General features: G+C 42.1%; 1 protein-coding gene across 1 annotated transcript in view; it reads right to left on the bottom strand.

Annotated features, from left to right (window-relative positions):
- The window catches only part of sog (short gastrulation), a 76,400-nt gene extending 60,688 nt beyond the window's left edge, over window positions 1-15,712 (bottom strand). The window contains exon 1 of the mRNA XM_072303723.1: window positions 15,382-15,712. Within this exon, the coding sequence (XP_072159824.1) occupies window positions 15,382-15,493 (112 nt within the window). The 5' untranslated portion in view covers window positions 15,494-15,712. The remainder of the gene's footprint in view (window positions 1-15,381) is intronic.
- Between the last annotated feature and the right edge of the window lie 5,224 nt (window positions 15,713-20,936).

Below are 20,936 nucleotides of genomic sequence, written 5' to 3'. Positions count from 1 at the left end.
TATGGCCAAAACGGAAACTATATTTAAGGCACCGGCACTGGGAGCGGGAGCGCAAGCGGGGGGTTCGCGGGGAGGAGGGGAGGCGGCGTTTCCGCGGGGCGCCATCGGGTGCTTCGCAGGTCGGTGGGGGCGCTTGGAGGGCGCGAGGCCCCCGGAGAATCCCCGGACGGGACCCTTTCCCGAGGGACCTGCCCCTGGGTGAAAAGCGGGCCCCCGGCGCCCCGACGCCCAACCCCGGGGGACCCACGGGGAAACAGTTGTTGCGCAGCACCGGGCGGCGTGTCTCTTTCGGCCCAAGTGAGAAAGCAACGTGACAGATGTTGCCATTGTATGGAAATCCTAAGCCAAGCGCCGCGCCGCGCCACAACCCGTCGTCGGTCTAGCAAGCAGACCAGTCACCGTTCACTCTTCCACGTATCTGTTAACGTCTTCAGAATCATACTCACCCACACCCTCACCCCTCACCCACCCTAGGGTGAGTAGATCCCTCAATTTTTTCAGAAATCCAAAAAAAAAAAAAAATATCAAACGGAAAAATTCCCTTCATTAATCAATTTAATAATATATGTAAAAACATTGAATACATTGTAGTTATGTTCATCAATAAAAGAAATAAAAAATATATTAAAAATGCGTGTTGTTTTAGATTTGAAAAACTGACGAGTTTCGATAGCCGCAACGTATAAACTTTTTTCGATTTCGGAAAAAATGCGGGACCTGGTTACTTAACCTCACCCTCTTACCCCCTTACACGCGCACAATTCCTTGTGGGTTTTTTTTTTTGTGACGAAAACGTACTAAACATACATAGAACCAGGCGATGACGTCTTCAACGGGCCGCCGAAATGACGAAAACTTCCTAGGTTCAAAATGGATTAAAGGGTAAAATCTCCAAGTCCAGGTGTACATCAAATGACGTCAACGTCTGTTGTCTGCCGCTGAAATCTGTCATCGCTTCAAAAATTCAGAGAGCTCCCCTCCCTCTCCCCTCTACCAGTAGTAGCAGAAGACGTTGAAAAAAGTTATAATTAAAATGAATCAAAATCCAGGATGTTTCAGCGAGTGGTCCAGCCGCTTCATACGAGTCGGAAAATGAAGTTAGCGTTTGAGCTCGGTGCCGGCCGGCGCGGCGCGGCGACTTGACGTCCGCGGGTGGCACGCGCGGTCGGTCGCTTCTCGGCTCGGAATCCGCGGGTCGCATCTCGCGTCGCGTCGCGTCGTGCCGCTTTGTCGCGCTTGCCTTCGTGCACTCAGCTCTAAATAAGTGCAGATCCGATGAACTCGTTACTCCTTCTTGCTCCTTAATCTCTTCCCGACTCCACCTCCCCCAACCCTACCGGCCCACCCCGCAAACCACCTAGCCTATTGTTTTTTCTCCTCCCCCCCATCCCACCCCCACCCCGATGATCCTAAGGCCATACGTCTGTATTATGACCATCTTTGTTCACTGCTCCAAAGTCAGGCCGTGGCCACTACGTGTGGACATTCCTAGCTGCGTTTCAGCTGGTACCCGCCGCGTCATCGGCTAACGTGCCCAATAAGCCGATGCCGTCTCGCAAACCTGTTGCCAGATGTTTTTCCGAAAATGTTCGTTCGGATTGTGAATGAATGGTCGTCTTCTTTTTCGAGGCCTCCGAATGCGTCGGTCATACATCCTCAGGCGGAACAGAGAACTGTGAAGTTGAGAGAGGCGATTTTGAGGAGTAGGCAGATATTTTTTGGCCTCTCATGCGGGTAGCCGTAACATTATTTTTCGTATAATTTAATCCAACAGCCTCCGCTTTACTTACGCGGGCCGTTTATGAAAATGACGTCAAGCATTTTATTTGATTTTCTGACCCCTTTCTTCCCATAGGTCAGAACACCTCTTCCTTTCCAAGCCTTTTGTACAGAGGTTTGCCAGGTAGCCTTAAACAGCCACCCTCTTCGTAGATATCGATGCTTCGTTTATGGACGCTCCCCGGATTCTTTGATGCTTCTGAAAGAAAGGGCGCAGAAGTTTGATCACGTGTCCATGGTTGACCCTTCGGCGTCTCAAAAAATTCTCAGGACTTGGAGAGGCGGCTGCCCCCATTCGCCTCATAACGCGCCGTCACTGTGGAAGTGTGGCACCTCCTAAATTTTTATCACTTCTTGAACGCAGCTTGATTGCGTGCAACGTCACATCGATTGGCTTTCAGCTGACCAATCTAGAGTATTTGCAGTCATTCTAAGCACCCAACCCAACCTAATATTCTCATCACCCAACCCAACCTAATATTCTCATCACCTAACCTAACCTAACATTCTCACCGCCTAACCTAACCTAACATGCTCATCGCCTAACCTAACCTAACATTCTCACTACCTAACTTAACCTAACCTAACCTAACATTCTCACTACCTAACTTAACCCAACCTAACATTCTCACCACCTGCACCTGACCTGGGACATACGAAGATTATACTCTTCGAGTACCACCGGGAATCATGTTCTCACTGAGGTGAGTGGACAAAAATCGATCGTAGTCAGCGAAAAGGAGCTTTTCAAAGTCCGTCTGGTGGGCGCCCTTCTGTAAGCTTTGAAAGGAAGTCTCTAGCGAGAGGCGCGCGGCGGCGCTGCTGGATGGAAGTGGCGACGGGCGGCGACGCGCGACGTCGCGTCGGGACGGTGCGGTGGCGCGGCGACCACGTGAGTTGCGGATCGGGCGCCTGCTTTCGTGTGCGGAACGAGCGCGAGCTAGCCGTGGCCTGTGGCTGTGGGCCTGTGTGACCAAAGACGAAACTCGCTCAAAAGGAAGTTTTCCATAAACTTCACATTTGGCGTTCGTTTAATCAGCAGCACGAGCAGCGGCGGCGACACCGCGCACCGGTCGAGTTTATCGCTCAGTGCTCCATGTCGGATGTTGGATGCTGGATGCTCCGTGCTCCATGCGGGAGACTCGCAGCTCCAACTCCAAGACATCACCAAGTTCGGAAACCCACTAGCAGCCCCGTTGCCAAACTGTAACCATCCTTCGCTCCGAAGACTTCTTTCCGTATACCTCCACGGAAGAAGAATGCTAGAGGTTAGGTATCCCCTAACACTGCGGGACTACCCCAGTTTGTTGGATGATATGGACATTCCCTATTAATTTTGGGAGTACATTCGAGTTAATAACCTAATTTATTGAGGTACTGCCACAACTAGTTAGGTACTAACACAATTAATTGGGTTACTATTAGAACTATTTGGAAATTTGCATATTATCCAACAGATGGGACTTAATCCTTACCTCTTTTATTCCGTGCCGTGAGAATTTTTAAATTTTTGAGCTTAAAATTAACTTACTCAGTATGTTTTACTCACGTTCTGAGTAAAACGTAACAGACGTAACCCCCCCCCCCCCCCCAAAAAAAAAAAAAAATAATAAAAAAAAAAAAAAAAAAAGCTCAGTTTAGGATCTCAAAATTCAGGTAAAATTAATTTACCCGAACTTTTAAGGTCTAGGACACAGAAGTTTTTGCCTCACACCAATGCGCGCGCAGCTACGCGGAGTCCTGAACAGAGAAAAGTGTACCTTTTGAATATACCAGAAAATACTCGTCAAATCAAGTGGAGCTATTTCAAGAGCCACAAGCAGCAGTATCGTTCGAATACAAGGGTTGCGCTCTCGTGGCATTTATTAGAATGCTGATATGGAACTGTCTGTCTTAATAAGATCGTTGAATTTTTTCTAACACGGAAAAGTAGGCCAACGTTTCTACTTCATTTTTGTTTGCTAGATTGAACCGACAAGTGTTTACTCTTATCCATCGACAGAGCGACACTATCTTCGAGTGACCCTTCTCAACAATGCTAAGAAAAAAGAAAGAAAAAAAAGTTGAAGATTTGACGAATATTTTAAACTCGGGAAAAGAAATAAAATCAAAGCAAGAACCACCCACGATCAACTATACAGATTTATAATTTACGCTGACGGATATTTTTCAGATTGCGATTTTGCCAATCATAGTGATAAAATACCTTTAAAATTCGAAAGGACCATCAAAAAAGACTCATGACGCTGGAGCATATATAAATAAGACACGACATAAGGGACTATATCTTTCATTGGGTTCATGATGCGCTCCGTGATATGTTTGTTGCCTATGCGGCAAAATAGAGGGCGAATCTTAAGTGTACAATATCTGCCAATACGTTTACGCATTCATTACTGCCTTTATCAATGTTTATGGAGCGACATAATGTGCCTTTTTTGAATAGGCAACTATTTAAGCTCTTCAATATGTTCATTGCCAATGCGGCAAAATTGAAGGCAAATCTGAAGTGGGCTTTATCTGCCAATACGTCTACGCGTTCTTTATTGGCTTCAGAAAAGCCTAGGACCGTCCCTTCATTGTTTAAAGCTCTGGAGAGGGATGGGGTCGAGGAGAGGGTTACGCCATTTTGTTTTAACGTGTTAAAGCTAAGGGACCTAAGTCACAAAAGCGTTACAAGGCGGGGAGGGAGGGAGAGGGCGGTAAAAATGCCGAAAAAGTGCGTTTCGTAGTTTAGGAACGGCCCCACAAGAAGGGAAATAATGTTTCTTTTACTTTCTTGGTTTGAACAGGCAACTATTCGCGCTTTTTAATATGTTTATGGTCTAAGCGGCCAAATTGAAGGCGCACCTGAAGTGTGCTATATGTGCCAATAAATTTACGCTATCGTTATCGGCTTTATCACAGTTTATGAAGGTACACAATATGCCTTTTTTGAATAGGCAACTATTCGCGCTCGGGCAACATTACCTCTGTAAGTAGTGCGATCTATTGTAGGTAATCTCCTTTTTCTTACACCTCCGTCTAAAACCTCGGGAGAACGATTGGCAATGCCAAAATACGACCAAATTTTATGGATGGGGTCGATGATTCAAAACTCGGGAATTTCCCGCGAAAAGCGGCAGCCTGAGAGAGACCCGTGCCGAAGTCAGGGAGACCGCAGACGCTGGTGACAGACGTTGCATCGGAACGCCAAGACCCGACGTCAAATTTTCACTTTTGCTTAGCGAGCGGGGGTCAAAGTGACGAGGAGACGCGACGCGACGTGACGCGACGGAACAAGGCGACATGGCGCCTCTGAAAATTATAGTAGCTTAGCAAGTGCACTAGAATTTGTCTCTGTCGTTGCGTCCGCCCCGTCCTGTCGCGACACAGACACACGTAGGTACACCGCACCGCAATCGGGTCTCCTAGACTTGTAATCCCAAGCCATCGGCCAAGAACTGGAAAAGAACAAGAACGCCGTTTGTACGAAAATCTCTCTTCAGTACGGGGAGAGGGAAATTCTCTCGGGGTGAAAGACAGTTTATCGGATAGGAGGGGGGATTTTCATCCGGGCAAATAATACGGCGCGGCGTTCCACACTCCGGATGAAAACGTTATCCCCGGGCACAAGCGTTTGCATCTTGAGGATTGTTTACCCCATGACGTAGGTCAGTACAGCATGGCCAGCAAATTCGGGAATTTGAAGTATGAAGAAGGGACCATAACGTCCGATTTTTTGGCTTAAATCAACTCATGATATAATTGCAAACACTTTTTATAGGATGAATTTTTTCCATTAACTACACCATTTCCAAGAAAATCTATGCTGAAAGTCGTTCGCACCGAGCTACGTCATCAAAAAAATCCAAGATGCCTGAAATGCGAACACCTCCTTTTTTTCTCTATGATCCCCTGGATGTGCGTATACAAATTATCTTGAGACAACGTCTTAAGAAAAAGTAAAAAAAAAAAAAAAAAAAAATTAAAAAAGATTTCCTCCACGACAAGTTTTCGACTGCGGTGGGAGAGAAAGAATATCTTCACCTCCCCACCAGTTTCGATGTATCTATTGAGCTTAAAAGGGAACCACTTCTCCGTGGAGTGGAGCCAATTGTGCATCGGAGGGCAAAGGATTCTGCCGCGGGTATCAAGAAATACTTCAACTACCCTCCCCCATCATTTTCGATGTAGAATAGGTTTTAACGATTATTCAAATTTTGGCATGTGAGAAAATGGAGGGTACACCAATTTTGGGATAATATAGGCGGTTAAATATGATAATAAATAACCTAGCGGTTAAATGCGTATTTCATTACCTACTTTTTGATTATCAACCGATTTCCAACCTTCAAACCCCGATTCTGGAGTGCTCTCCCCCTCTTCTTCCATACAAGGAATCACCACCAGTTTCCACTTGCATCTAATGAAGCTTCGGTGAGAGTTTTCCTCGGCGATCTAGCAACTGGGCTTAGTTTTCGTAAATTATTGCCTCTTGGCCGGTGATGGATGTCCACGACCTGCGCGTCATCGGCCGCCGCACAGTGGAGCGAGCCAATGGGGGAGGTCGGACAAAATGTGGAAGTTTTAAACGCTTATAACTCCGTTTATTCAAGACTTTGAAGTTCTAAAAGTGGCTCTATTGGTTTTCTCGTCAAATTTTCTTCAAGAAACACCCCTCAAATGAGGAAATGTGACGAAATGAACATAAAAATTCGCAGTTCTAGTCAAAAATTTCACGTCCGACCTCTCTAATTGACTCGATCCACCGTGCGCCGATCCCTCTGTCCACCGCGCGATCCCTCCTCCTGACCACGATACTCATCCCAACAGCGGAATAACTAAACAGGATATTAGCTGTCCCCTCAACCACTCGCCCAGGTTGCCACCGTTTCAAAGAATCAGGAATCAGTTGATCTATGACACACGCCCATGAAAAAAAGTGTTCAACACACTCCCGGAACGACTTCAGCGACAGCTCTTTGAAGTAATGAGCAAAGTAGCATCGACTAACACAGATTTATACTATGACACTAGGGACAACAACTGGCAAATGTTGGAGGAAATCTTCGATTAATGATGAAATCAGAATTTCAATACTGACCGCGCTGGCGAGTGCATAGGTCTCGATACACGATCAAATTCCCGAACCAATTACCATCAAACTGTCGGGAGTCGTTAGTCTTAAAATCGATACTTTGCTTCGTTATACAATGAAAATTTGGCGGAAAATTTTTCGAGCGACAGGAAATGATGGATAGCGGCACTCCACTCTGATCAAACTTTGACGGCTCGTCCAATTTTGATCAAAAAGGAGTGTTGCATGGTGACCATCAGTCATCAACACGTCTACTTTGATCAGAATTGGTTCTGAACAGGGCCGGATTTTCCTACTTGCCGCCCATGGGCCGTCTGTATTTTGCCGCCCCCTTCTCATTCGTTTTGAAACACCAATAAAAACCATCAAGTGAACGTGCCAGCGGGGGAGGGGTGCATTAGACGCGTTTACTTGTGTTGAACACATTTTTTGGGAAAGCCCTGTCAACACTAGTAGCAAAAGGTGACGGAACTTTGCGCGAAAGTCAAGTTTCGTAAACCTATATCTAATGGACAAGGCCTTCCATTCATAAGAAATGAACGAAAAAATTATGAAAGAACAAACACAAAATTTAGTTTAATGATTTTAACTTCCGCCGCCGTGCCGCGCCGGCCGCACCGTGTTGGACGCAATGCGTGAAGTATTCACGCAGTCTTGTAGGCGCTGTGCGTTTCGCGCTGACCGCACTGTGTTTGGCGCAATGCGTGAAGTATTCGTGCATTCTTGTAGGCGCTATCCGTTTCACGCTGACCACAATAACCGCACTGTGTTTGATGCAATGCGTGAAGTATTCGTGCAGTCTTGTAGGCGCTAACATGTGTTACATTCCGATTGCCGCGCCGAGGGCTTCTCCTTTTCATCTCAAGTCCTCGTCATCATTTCTCCCTAAGTCCAGGCCAAATTGTGTGTTAGGTTTCTCTCTTAACTCGACTAATTAAAGGTGCTGTCTCTTGTATCACTAAGAGACGACAAAATTAGAAATTACCATACTCTCAGGAAATGAGAGATTTAGTCACCTTTTCTCGTTTGTACTTTTTTTTTCTAAATCCGATTTTTTTATACCTACATTTAAAAAAATCGCAAAATTTGCCGCCCCCTAGATTTGCCACCATGGGCCGCGGCCCATGTGGCCACTCCCTTAATCCGGCTCTGGTTCTGAATCTGATCGTGTATCGAGACCTTATAAGCGAATTTTGGCGTCAATCCGTTCTATCCAATGAAATTGCTGACTTCGATGCCATCAGTGGGGCAGCAGACCCATCTATCAGTATGGACCTACTAGAGAGCTTCCCGATATATTCACCAATTCCCTCGTAAGCGTATTCTTGCGTCGAATCGGGATCGGGTAGAGCGTGTGAATCCGATCCTGCAAATCCGTATTTCCTCGTGAACCCGATCCTCGTTTTCCGGGCTCACCGAACGGATGATTGTTGCTCATCGAGGTCATCGTTGAGATTTAACTTGTACTCCATGAAACACTGGCGGTTTGGTGAATCTTGCGGGGAGCTCGATGATGGGTCCAAACTGGTGGAGGGGTCTGTCGCTCCACTGATGGCACCAATGTTAAAAATTTCATCCGATCCAATGCGACAATCACGCGCTGAATGTGGCTTGAGAGTGGAAGTCATCGATGCCTGATGCCTGAATTATGTGCGCGTCGCGCAAAATTCAGCAACGATTCTCAGCGACCATCGGATAATGTTGGATTCGTCTGAACTATTCGAATAGATTTGATACACACCTGGATGAAAATAACTCGAATTAGCGTTTCAGCCGTTGAGCGATGACTGTTGACTCCCACATTCAGCTGCTAAATTCAGCGTGTGATGCCAGCATGAGACGATCGGATCGGATGGACGCGAAAATTCGCTTATGGCCTGGTTACACGATCAAATTCCCGTCAAATTCCGATCAAAATGATGACCAAGATGGCGGTCGATAGTTATCTAGATTGATGAATAAAATTAATTAAAACAGCGTGTTGACTGAAATAAGCATGAAATAAGCACGGTTGTGTGGAAATCAGATGCAGGATGAGCCCCACAGCTCCATCATCTACCATCAAATTTTTGCAGGCCGCAGAAATTTGATGGTAGATGGTGCGCACCAGCCACCATTTGATCGGAAATTGATGGAAATTTGAGCGTGTAACCAGCACACTAGTATCAGGAGTATAGGTTGTATACCAACGATGACCTCGTTGCGCACCAACCATCTGTTTGGTGAGCCCCGAGAATAAAGGCCGAGTTCACGAGAAAATCAGGATCGGATTTTAACGATCTATTTGTTCCAAGGCGAAAATTCCCCTCTTGGTTGTCATGGCAACGTTGCCGACCGTGATCCCATCGGCGCGCGGCGTCTCGGCGATTGCATGGGTGAATCCGTGAAGTTCAAGGACGCTTTTTCAGCCATTTTCCGAATTGTTCCGCGACTGAAACTTTAAATCGTGTCGCCTTCGAGCGGCGCAAGCCCCTTATTTATTTACATTTTTAAGAAGATTGGAAATCGTTCCACGATCCTCTCGGCGCTATGCGCTGCATCTCGCTCCCTGCATCGGGAATGTGATTGTCATCCGTCATCCTTAACTGCCTGCTCGCGATTTTGCGTCCACTCTGTCGCCGATTTTGACGTATTAAAATTAAAAGGAGCTATATCCATTCTGTCTTGAGCCTTGGGGTCGATAAGAGCGCGTCTATGACAGGGCTCATACTGCAATGGACATAGGTCATTTTGATTTAAATGCGCCCACTTACCTCCTGGTCCGCGGTTGTCTCTTCGTTCCTCGATGGGCCCATTTTCTGCTAGGCCCTACATTGTGCGGGGCTGTTAAGGTACGCAAGTCATTGTGGCCAACTTTTTGACGCCCCCTCCCCTATTATTTTTTTAAAAAAAAACGAAGAAAACCTGAAAAATTTCCTAATAAAATTATTTATATTGCAAGATCTTACTTTATAACAAAAATGGGGAATGCTCGCCCAAACATAGGCATTTCCTTCCTTCCCCCCTTATTACAGACCCCGTAAGTCAAGCTCAGACTCCCTCCCTCTAGGTGGCTAATGTAATACTTGAACGGCCTCTTAACCAGTGGCGTGGCGTGAATTGCGATGTATCGATTGTTATGCCATTTAAACTTATGATAAAGAATCAATTGTTAATGTGTTCGCTGCGAATACCCTGTTTATCGATCCTTTTCCATAAATTTATGGCATAACAATCAATGGATCGCAATTCACGCCACGCCACTGCTCTTAACCCGTTCCGATGTGTAAGTGAAAAGTAGGCTTGTAAAAATACGATTTTCTGAGAGTAATGCAACAAATCTGAGAAAACTGCAAGCTGCTGAAATCAGATGTTGGCGCCACATTTGAAAATGGATAAAACCTATCTGCTCGGTGGAGGGACGAAAGAGGGAGCGTATGCGTGTTGGGTGACTCCCAAATCGGTAACTTCCAATTTCAATTTTTCGTTTCAAGTGCATAGATCTGAACTGAGATATATGCTCATATGGAAAGACTAACTCGAGGGATTGTCTATAAAGATAACGTAAAGCAATTTTTCCGAATTTTCGACCCCTCACTTTTTCCAAGTGTTGAGACATTGTATAAATAATTGTGCCTTATTGGCACATTGTGGCACTTTTCCCCCGCAGTTGAGAGTTTTGGGTCGTTTCCTTTGATTTATAAGCTGGAATTAACTTCCAATCACCCACTCTTCTTGCGGTTGCTTTTGTAAAAAGAAGAAAAGAAAAGAAAAAAAGCACTATACATCCGTTTCATTGACGCTGATCCGACCAAAAGTATATCTAAAAAACGGCAACGCTGCCGTCTCATTCACCTCCGAAGTCCGTCAAAAAGATTGACCTTTTTCGAAACACGGAAGAAATATCTGGGCTCAGTCCGAGCCGAGCTCTGAGCATTAATGAGTCATTAATGAGTCAAGAATGCAAGCTCTAATGCAATCTTTTTCAAATTAATCCTGGCCTTACCCAAAAGCTGACAACAGTATTCTCACGAAATGTTTTGGAAATTGCAGTCTCCTCTCGCACATACTCCAGAGTGAATAAAAAAGAAAAATAAGAAAGCCTGGAAAAACATGAGCGGTCCGTCTACTTGCAAGAGGGGATCGCATGATTCTTAATCACTGAAAAAAAAATCTCGGTGTATTTACTAAAAAAAGGGTAAAATTACCAAGAATTCAGGGTTCTATTTGATCCCAGTTTTTTCTTGGTAAAATTACCATTTATGGAATTGGTAATTCTACCGAGAAATTTCGGTAAAATTGTTGAACCTTCTCGGTAATTTTACTGGACCTTGGTAAAAACGCCAATATTATTTATCGACTGTGGTAAGAATTACCGAGATAAAATGGCAAAGTTACCGGGAATTGATTACCAATAAAGGGTGGTATTCTTATCTGAAAAAACAGTAAAAATACCAGTTTTTAGGTAAGCTTACCAGTCTGCTTTGGTAAAATTACCAATAATTGGTAAAAAAGTGAGATGGTAAAGGTACCAACGGACCGTGGTAAAAACGCCGAGAATTTTTTTTTCAGTGAATCGCAATCCGGCTAATACCGAAAGGACATGTAAATAAGAACATGGGTGGAAATGTAAGGGGGAGGGAAGGAAGGTTAAACCCCTCATCGTGACTAATAATAATATCATGAAAAATTTGGAAAAATTAAGTGTAAAAATAAATGAGATCGGATGGATATTCTGTATGCGGAAGACTTGGTAGGCATATGAAGTTGGATGTGTTCAAATTAAACTATGGAGAAAAGGTCGAGGCACTGAAATAACTATATGGGATTATGAAAGCTATTTTTGTCATAGTCTCAAACAAATACCTCTGCTTGGCGGATTCGAGTAAGTCTAGTTTTCCTCAATTTTAGGCGCAATTTTTTTTTCTCTTTCAACTTTAACTGTTGCCTCATTTTTCCTCCCTGTGTTTTCTTTGGCTGACAAAAAAATTTGCCGAGGTATCAGTTAATTAGGCATTTGATATTATAAGAGACAATTCTCAGAAATTTTGGTAATGCCAGGGTTTTAATATATGTATGGTCATGTCATGGTACTGTTTAATGGGTCTTAGCAAATGGGTCGTTGGTGCAAGCTTTCGTTCCGACAATTTTTGTCCATTTTCTGTGTACCGGTGTGATTATTCTGATTAATTTTGATAAATGAAAGTTACCGACTTAATGTTGTCATCGGAATTTTTAAAGACTCAGCTATTCGGTGACCATTAGGCAGATTGATTGTTTGATCGCAGAAGTAATTCCTTATGTGGCTTTCCACGATAGCGCCCACTCATTAGTCTGATATTCGCATGATCAGCATTAGATTATTTAAATTAATTAGAGAGAGAGAAAAACAAAACCACCAAACAAAAAAACAAAAAAACAAAAAAACAAAAAAACAAAAAAAAACCTCGAGGATTTAACATTATACGGTGCGTGTGACAATACCTAATTTTGAAGTTTCTCCTCTTCCCGTCTTTGGTGTGGTCAGCGATTCGCTACGATAACGCTTTTTATACATTATGATGTCAGTGAATGAGCCGATGCTTATACTTTTCAACGCGCTTGTATTACACCATCGTATGAATAGAATCTATCATGGTATGTTCATCATTAAATTACTTTGTACACAACTTCTGCCCATTTATTTTTTTTACTTTCCAAAATTCCTGTTGAATTTTAGAGCAAGACAGAATTTCATCAGATGGCTTTATTGTTCAGCTAATAACGGGTATCGTTTATACATAAAGTTACACGGATAGGTAAATACAAATTTTATTTTCGATTCAGTGCTGAAATTTTAAGATGTATTCTTCTACCTCGAAATAAGAGGATTACTAATATTTTCTCCTGAAACACTACCAGAAGGTAGCGATTTTGCAAGTTGTCAGCTTTGCAAAGGTGTCCACCGATCAAACCTGAAATTTTCATACCTTTTCCCTCGCTGCTTCACTCCTTTTCTTTCTTTTTTTTCTTTTCTTTTTCTCCTAACGGACCGACCCTATAATACACCTCTTAACATATGCATAAATTTGGAAATGGGACTGTCCCCCGAAAAAGAGCGTCCTGATGATTACTATATGGCCCATGCGCTACCTCGAAAAATCTAGTGTTTGCTAATTCCTATTTTCAAAATCATATTTGATCTTCAACAAAATTTCCTTAAAAGGTGGTGAAGGGAAGGGGGAGATCATGTTGATGAGACGATTGGAAACATTAGAGGACTGAGGTCCAGATTTTTTCTAATCCGTGTATTTTTAATGAGCGTAAGACTGAAACAAATTACCCTCGATTAAGAGGCATTTTTGTCCCAAATCGAATTTCCCTTTTATGGGTTTTTTCTTTCTTTTTTTAATCTTCTAGCGTACGATAAACTACTAATTCTCCCTTTGCCAAAGCGCGGCCGCCTTTTCTCAGAATTTCTCAATAAAAACAGCTTTGCTGATCGCCACGACCGCTAGTTTAGAACTGATCTTAAGCTCAAGGCCACAAATGAGTAAATTTTATGGTAATTATTCTAGCACAACTGGAAAAGAGTCTTATAGCTTCAGACCGGCGCGGCGGCCAGTTCGGGAAAGTCTGCTCAGTCGTCGAAACTCTTGCGATGAAATGAAAACACTTCGATGGTCCAAGTTGCAAAACACGTATTTCGATTTGTTATGTTGAAAATTTCTCGTCGCATTTTGCTTTCTTGAAAGGAAACCAACGAGATCCAACGCGCGCTACCTTTTTTTTCGAATTTGCGTAGAAAATTGACTTATATATAAATTATAAGCGTTGTCATTTTCTCCAGTTCCAAACGAATATTTTTTATTATTACAATTTTTTTCTTGGCAAAACACGGACACTAATATTCATCAAATTTTTTAAAGAAAAGCTAAAATGAAAAAGGAATTATCAAGTGGATGCGCTCTCACTTATCACTGCACAATACACTCGCAATTGTTTTTGGGAAAATGGTCCTTTGAAGGAAGACCACACTTTACTCCAACTGAATCTGAGATGAGCGAAAACGAAGGACAAAGCAATAATTCCACAGTATAAGCATTGATTAATTTTCTTGCTTAAACCTGCTAGTATTTGCCGGACGAAATTTTAAAACGTAGTTGTGGCGGGATATGTGAGGGGGCAACCGGATCTGCCAGGAAAAATTTCTCCTTAAATCTTTGCAAACACTTAAACAACGTTCTTCTACATAAAAATGTCTAAAATTTCTTCTTCCATGCATTTGCAAAAAGTTAAGAAAAAATTTCTCCCGGAAGATGAGGTTTCTTTTCACAGATCCGGTCATCATATCACAGTTGGACATGCAAACTCATAAAATCATAAATCACCGAATCACGAACCTATAAATCAGAAAATATTTTGCGTCACGTGAAGTATGCTGCTGAATCTTAAAATATTGGACACTTACTTAGGTCCGCTAATTTTATTTCCTCTATCTTTTTCCATTTTGTTGGGGTACTAAATCAGACATACTGAGTTCAGGAAACTGGTGCTCAGCACCAGAGATCTAATTCGAATTCATTTGTCAATGTATAAAAAAATGATGAACAACCGCAAAAAATGAAAATACGGCAACGCAATTTTACTTTATTCACTTCCAATTTCCGCCCGAAAATTTTTAAAAGACGCTGATAAAGTTTACGTGAAACTAAATTCTGTCCTCTGTCGTAGCCTCATTGATTTTTCTCCCACTTGGTGCCTCAACTGCGCATATACCTGTTGCGGTGAGTACCATACTTTCAAATTTTACAATAATTATTTTCTAAGAACTGCATTTAATATACCGAAGGTAAATCAAATTACCTACGATGACCTTTCAAAAACTGATTTCCAGTCTTTAAACAGAGAAACTGACAAAATCATTTTTCATTTTTTTTTATATAGAAAATACCAGAATTTTACTTCCTTTATTTAGTATTGTACAGTAGTAACCCAAGAATCTTTTTAGAAAAATATGTGCTTGGGCTCTCTAAATATCTGGAACTTCTTTCACAATTGGAGGACCAAGTTTCTTAAGGAGGAACCAAGTCAAATCAGGATCGAACCAAGGGAAGGTTTAAAGGTTTCTTCCTTCATATTGATGGTCTTAGTGCAAAACAACATCTCTCCATGAAGATGTTTCAATTTTTACTCGTATTTTATTTTTCCGAGGGAAAAAAGCCATCTTTATATAGCTTAAAATGTATACAGAATATTCTGCTGACAGAGAAGACAAATCAATGAAGATCTCAAGATTGAAATTAAGTAGGTATAATAGTTTCCCAAAGAAAGAAGGAAGAATGACAGGGGGTCTATAGCTTCGCAAACAGAGATACGTGGTTCGCACTAAGCAACTAAGCTAGGCAATCGACATGATACAATGTTCGAAATAATATTCACTCTCAACATATTATTTTCCGACTTTTGAGAAAAAACGCGGCTGAAAATTACACATCACAAGCACTCCTTACTCAATCGTTCACAAAACGTAACTAAGTTTCTTTTAGTTCGAGAAAGCTTACCTGCTCTTTTCTTGCCCGGTTTGCCGACCCGCGTGGTTTCGCCTTTCAGCGGGGGCTCCTTTGCGAACACATGGGCTAAAAAACACAAACACACAAGTTTCAACAGCCGCATTTTCGCAGCGCAGCGCACAGAAACAGTATTTTCGAAGGGAGAAGCGCACTTTCAAGGGGAATCGCGGACGAATGGCGACATATTGTTGCACGAGAAGGAGCCTTGAGCGCGAATAAAGGCGCGAAAAACGAGCACCTACCGTTGATGAGTTAGGATCATGGATCAGCGCACAACAGGACGAGCGCGGCCGACGAGAATGAGGCACTGAACACCGGCGCGTATTACGGCAAGGCGACGGCGCTACGCCTCCCTGGGCGCCCCCCTCCGCCTCGCCGCCCACCCGTGCCTCCGACGGCCCCCCTCCGTGCCCCCCACAGCTCGGAGAGGTGGTCCATGAATGCACTAGTAGTAACGAGTCACGGGCCGGGAGCGCGGTGCGGCGCGGCGGTGGAGGAAAATACTCATAATTTTATGAATGAATCGAGCTGAGAGTACAAATGTGACATAATTACTTGAATATTTATTATTCTCACTTAGAGCGTTCGTGGGTAGCGTCCGCTCGAGCTATCGTGATATTCTGCTAAAATGACTCCCGCCTGAATGGGTCAGTTGCGCTGGTCACAGAATCGTGTTTTCGTGCCTAACTCTTGTCGATTAGTTAAAAATATTAAGAGCCGTCCAAACAGCAACTTTCTACGCTCAGTATTAACCGAGATATCGCGCTTTGATAAATTCGGTTTATGACGTCATCCACCGCGCGGTAGTGACGCCCTTGCTTCCTTCCGCCTTGCTTTCTTCCTTTTTACCTTATTTATTCGTCATGTAAATTGCCGTGGCATTATGATAGAAGCATAGTGAGTCTTCATTGTCTTGCAATTTCGATGACTTCAAAGAGCTAATTTTACAGGGCCGGATTAAGGGGGTGGCCACATGGGCCGCGACCCAAAGCGGCAAATCTAAGGGGCGGCAAAAATTTACAATTTTTTAAAGTGTAGGTATAGAAAAAAATCAGATTTATAAAAACAAAATTACAAACGAGAAAAGGCGACAAAATCTCTCATTTCCTGAGAGTATAGTAATTTCTAATTTTGTCGTCTCTTAGTGATACAAGAGACAGCACCCTCAATGAGTCGAGTTACGAGAGAGACCAAACACGCAATTTGGCCTAGAACGGCGCGACTTGGAGAGGAATAATAACGAGGACTTGAGATGAAAAGGAGAAGCCCTCGGCGCGGCGATCGGCATGTAACACATATTAGCGCCTACAAGACTGCACGAATACTTCACGCATTGCATCAAACACAGTGCGGTCAGCATGAAACGGATAGCGCCTACAGGAATGCGTAAATACTTCACGCAATTGCGTCACAGCGCCTACAGGAATGCGTAAATACTTCACGCATTGCGCCAAACACGGCGCGGTCGGCGCGGCACGGGCGGCGGAAGTTAAAATCATTAAACTAAATTTTGTGTTTGTTCTTTCATAATTTTTTCGTTCATTTCTTATGAATGGAAGGCCCTGTCCATTAGAGATAGGTTTACGAAACTTGACTTTCGCGCAAAGTTCCGTGACATTTTGCTGGTAGTGTTGACAGGGCTCTCCCAAAAAATGTGTTCTACACGAGGAAATGCGTCTTATGCACTCCTCCCCCGCTGGCACGTTCATTTGATGGTTTTTATCGAGTTTCAAAACGAATGAGAAGGGGGCGGCAAAATATAGGCGGCCCATTGGCGGTATGTAGGTGAATTCGGCCCTGTAATTTTATCGAAAGATCAGCGATTTGCCCGTGATCATGACGGAGCGCTGCCTTGCGCGCTTATTGGCGAACATTTTATGCAGTTTATTATTTAATTACACCTAAATAGTTATGATTAGTAGAAAGAAAAACCAATCAGCGTAGAGAGGCAAGGAACACACATTGATTACTCATTTATTACGTATCTTTCATTCTGTCGAGTTCGCCTGCAATAACCGTGACGGCAATATGAGCGGCTTTGGGGTATGAATAGTTGCGCGAAGCAGTTTTGTCACTTGCGATGCGCTCTGTACCGATAAGAAACTCACACTAGGTAATTAATTACTCTCCTCACTGAGTGTCTCTCATTCTATCGAGTTCGCCTTCAATAACCGGAATGACAATATGAGTGGCTTGGACGCTTAAATAGTTGCGTGCCGTCACTTTCGCTTATTGTTAGTCCGGGGAGATACTTTAAATATCCTGCCATCTAGATCGTAAATCTGACAGTTCTAGAAATATTTGTCTCCCGACTCACAAGTAACAGGGTAACAATTTCGGAATTAATCACTCCAAAGTAGGTAAAATGTCACTTCAGTTGTGACAATGATAGAATCAGAAATAAATACTACCTGCACAAAGTGCACTGATAAGTGCAATGTGTAATAATTTGTAGTGCACTATACCTGCACTACAAATTAGTACTGAAAAAAGCAATCAACTTTATCATTTATTCAACTAAATATGATTGAGAAAAACTTTAAGCACTCATAGACGCCAAAATAGAGTAGTAACTACATCAAATACCTTCGGCACTTGAACTTACATCTACTTACTAGTACCTGCCACTTACTCATTCCTTTCTGTAAAAATTGAGATCCTTTTTCTTGCAGAGTTTTGCGCATATGTAATAGCTTGAGGAATATTATCCGGTGTAGGTAATTACATCATTGTGCGTGTATTTGTGCAAATACACACGCATCGACTGCATGCATCGGCAAGACACGCATTGCCCGGTCATACGATCGCGTACCTTGCCATATCTAACCTGAAGTTCCATTCTCACATTGAAGCGAGCAATGCTGCAAATGCAATGTTTTTGGCAGCAATTTGACATGTTTGATCGAATGCACTTAAGCCTTAGACAACATTGCCATAAAATTGCCAACTTTGAGAGAAACTCTGCTATTTCCTCCGTAAATGGCAGTTACATAAACTTGGAAATAAGATGCTACATGGCACCGTCCACGCCTGTGTTCCCGGTTTCAGGAACGTGCATAGTTCATACTTTATCTTGGATCGTGATTGTGTTAACGCAATACGGAGATTGTTTTCACTCTAAAATGCAAATTGAAACCCGCTAAATGTTAATATTTTATCCTGAATTAATTCATTTGTCATGAGCTGAGGGAAACCCGGCGCGAGCTACCGATTCCTGATGAAAAGAGGAAAAAATTCCTGTGAGAATCAAAAATAGCCCTCAGCAATAAACAGATAGGGACAACAGTGTAATATATGGATGTTTCGTTATGTAAGAGTTCAGCTAAATGTGAAAAATGGACACCTTACGATCTTTGAGGGTAATCTATGTGTTCGGTGCACATCACAGATGTAAGGTTTGGAGGACAAGGCGCATAGTGCAGTTTTTGAAAAAATTGAGGTATAAATGATTTCAAGTAAAACTATAGTCCTAATACGCATATTCTGTGAAAATTCGCCCCCCCAAATTCGAACTTTTAAGCATTAAAAAGTCAGTTTGGACTTTCTTTCCGGCATAAGGATCTATGCAATTTCGAAACTTCGATCACCTATTTCTCGAAATAGCAAAAACTTTACTTATGCGCCTTGTCCTCCAGGCCCCTCAGATCATATTTGGAATTTTTCAAGGGATTCCGTGCAGCAATGGCTGAAAAATTGAAGAATTAGTGCTAATTTGAGAGCCCCAGTTTGAACGTGGGCTGGACGTTTTAGGGATGATGATGATGATGATCAAAGTAATTCTCATCACAAATCATAGCAGAGTCATTTTGGTTAAATTAAGTTGATGCTTAATTTTTTTAGATGAACCGCGACTTACTAATAGAGAACTTTTAAAGTATTTTCTCTGAATTTCTCGAGAATTTTATTTGCGGTTCGATTAATTATTTATGAACATTTCAAAGAAGTATCGCATAATTTCAAACATAAATAAAAATTTCATGGAGGAGAATTCGGCAACACCAGAATGCTCACACGGCGTTATTTCTGAGCAGGGCAGGAAAAAGAGCCAAAGCAAAGCGGGAGGAGGCCGGAAGCTGAGGCGTGTGCCATTCTTGCTCGCATCGCACATTGACCAAAGCAAGACAAACAGACTCAGGTGCAGGGCTTGCCTGGCGACAATTACGTGTTTACGAACACGCAGAAATCATGTCAATTCACCAGCAATAAAAGTTTGAAATTGGGGTAGGTTAGTATTATAATTTACAGCACAACCTCTTCCCTTCCTCCTTTCCGTGGCGCGGCGCCGCGCCGCCGCGCCATGAGGCGCATGTTGCCGCGATAACGCGACAGGCCGATTTTAATACAACTGGTCAGGGTTCAGCCAGAGCCGGTGACGTGTATGTCTGTTCGTATGTATTGCGAAGAAAACTTCCTTTAGGTGATTTGAAAAGGAGCCAGATTAAATCGAAGGAAGGAGTCTATAGACCGTTGGACCCTTTTCAGATTTCTAAAAAGCTTATTTGATTCATAATGAACCATGCCCAGATAAGACATAATATTTTTACAATATTGGGCAAATATTGTCAGTACTGTCGCAATATTTACACAATACTGACAATATTTTGATAATATTATAATCAAAATTATTTTTTTAGAAAATATTTAAAGAATCATCATTTAGTATTTTTAAAAATAATATGTTTACCCAAAACATCATAAAAATATTTTCAAAATATTTGTATTTCAATACTGTAAAAATTTATATCGTGAGAGTATTTTTAAAATATCAGTACATATAATATTTATATTCAAAATATTTATTATATATTTTAAAAACATTTTAAAAGACAGTAATGCATTGGTAAGTATTTTCAAAATATTTTGAAAATATTTTAAACAATAATACTGCTATTCAAAATATTTTTAAAATATTTTCGATATCCTAATCGGTATAAGTCATCATACTAAATGCCTGCCCATAACGAAAAGTATTAAACATAATAAGGCTTAGATTTAAGACGTAGCTCAAATGTGTTCTTTCTGAACAATTATCCATTATTTTCAACCTTATTATTCATAAAGGTTATTGCAGTTGTTGTCAAATTTAATATAATATAATATAATATATATTTTTTTGCCTCCCAAGAAATTGTTGAATTTCCACCTCCTTGAGGTCATTTTCAATGTATTTGCGCGTGATCTCAGTTTATTTCTTTTTTTGTTTCGTTTGTAGTTCATGTACTGTTGTGAATATTATCATTGAATGAGAATGTTATCATTCATTCACATCTGGTTGTTTATTTTTTATTTTTCAAATTTCAAATGAAACATTTAAATTCAACTGAAGAAGAAATTCTTGATCTCGTGTGCTTATTGGTCTCCTGTAGAACTTGCACTTAGTAGCTGTGCAGCTGTGAGATTATGGCAATCGCACCTGCATAGTCTTTATGAGGAAGACATCAAACTGCAATCAAATGCAAAATGCATCTCAGAATGTCGATGAAAAATTTAAAGAGAAAAAAATAAATAAAATAATAGAATGGTGGAAATAATAGAATAACAGAGAC

This window comes from Bemisia tabaci, chromosome 1 (assembly GCF_918797505.1).
Source record: "Bemisia tabaci chromosome 1, PGI_BMITA_v3".
In the NCBI taxonomy this organism is placed as follows: domain Eukaryota; kingdom Metazoa; phylum Arthropoda; class Insecta; order Hemiptera; family Aleyrodidae; genus Bemisia; species Bemisia tabaci.
This window is presented reverse-complemented; position numbering and strand designations above follow the sequence as displayed.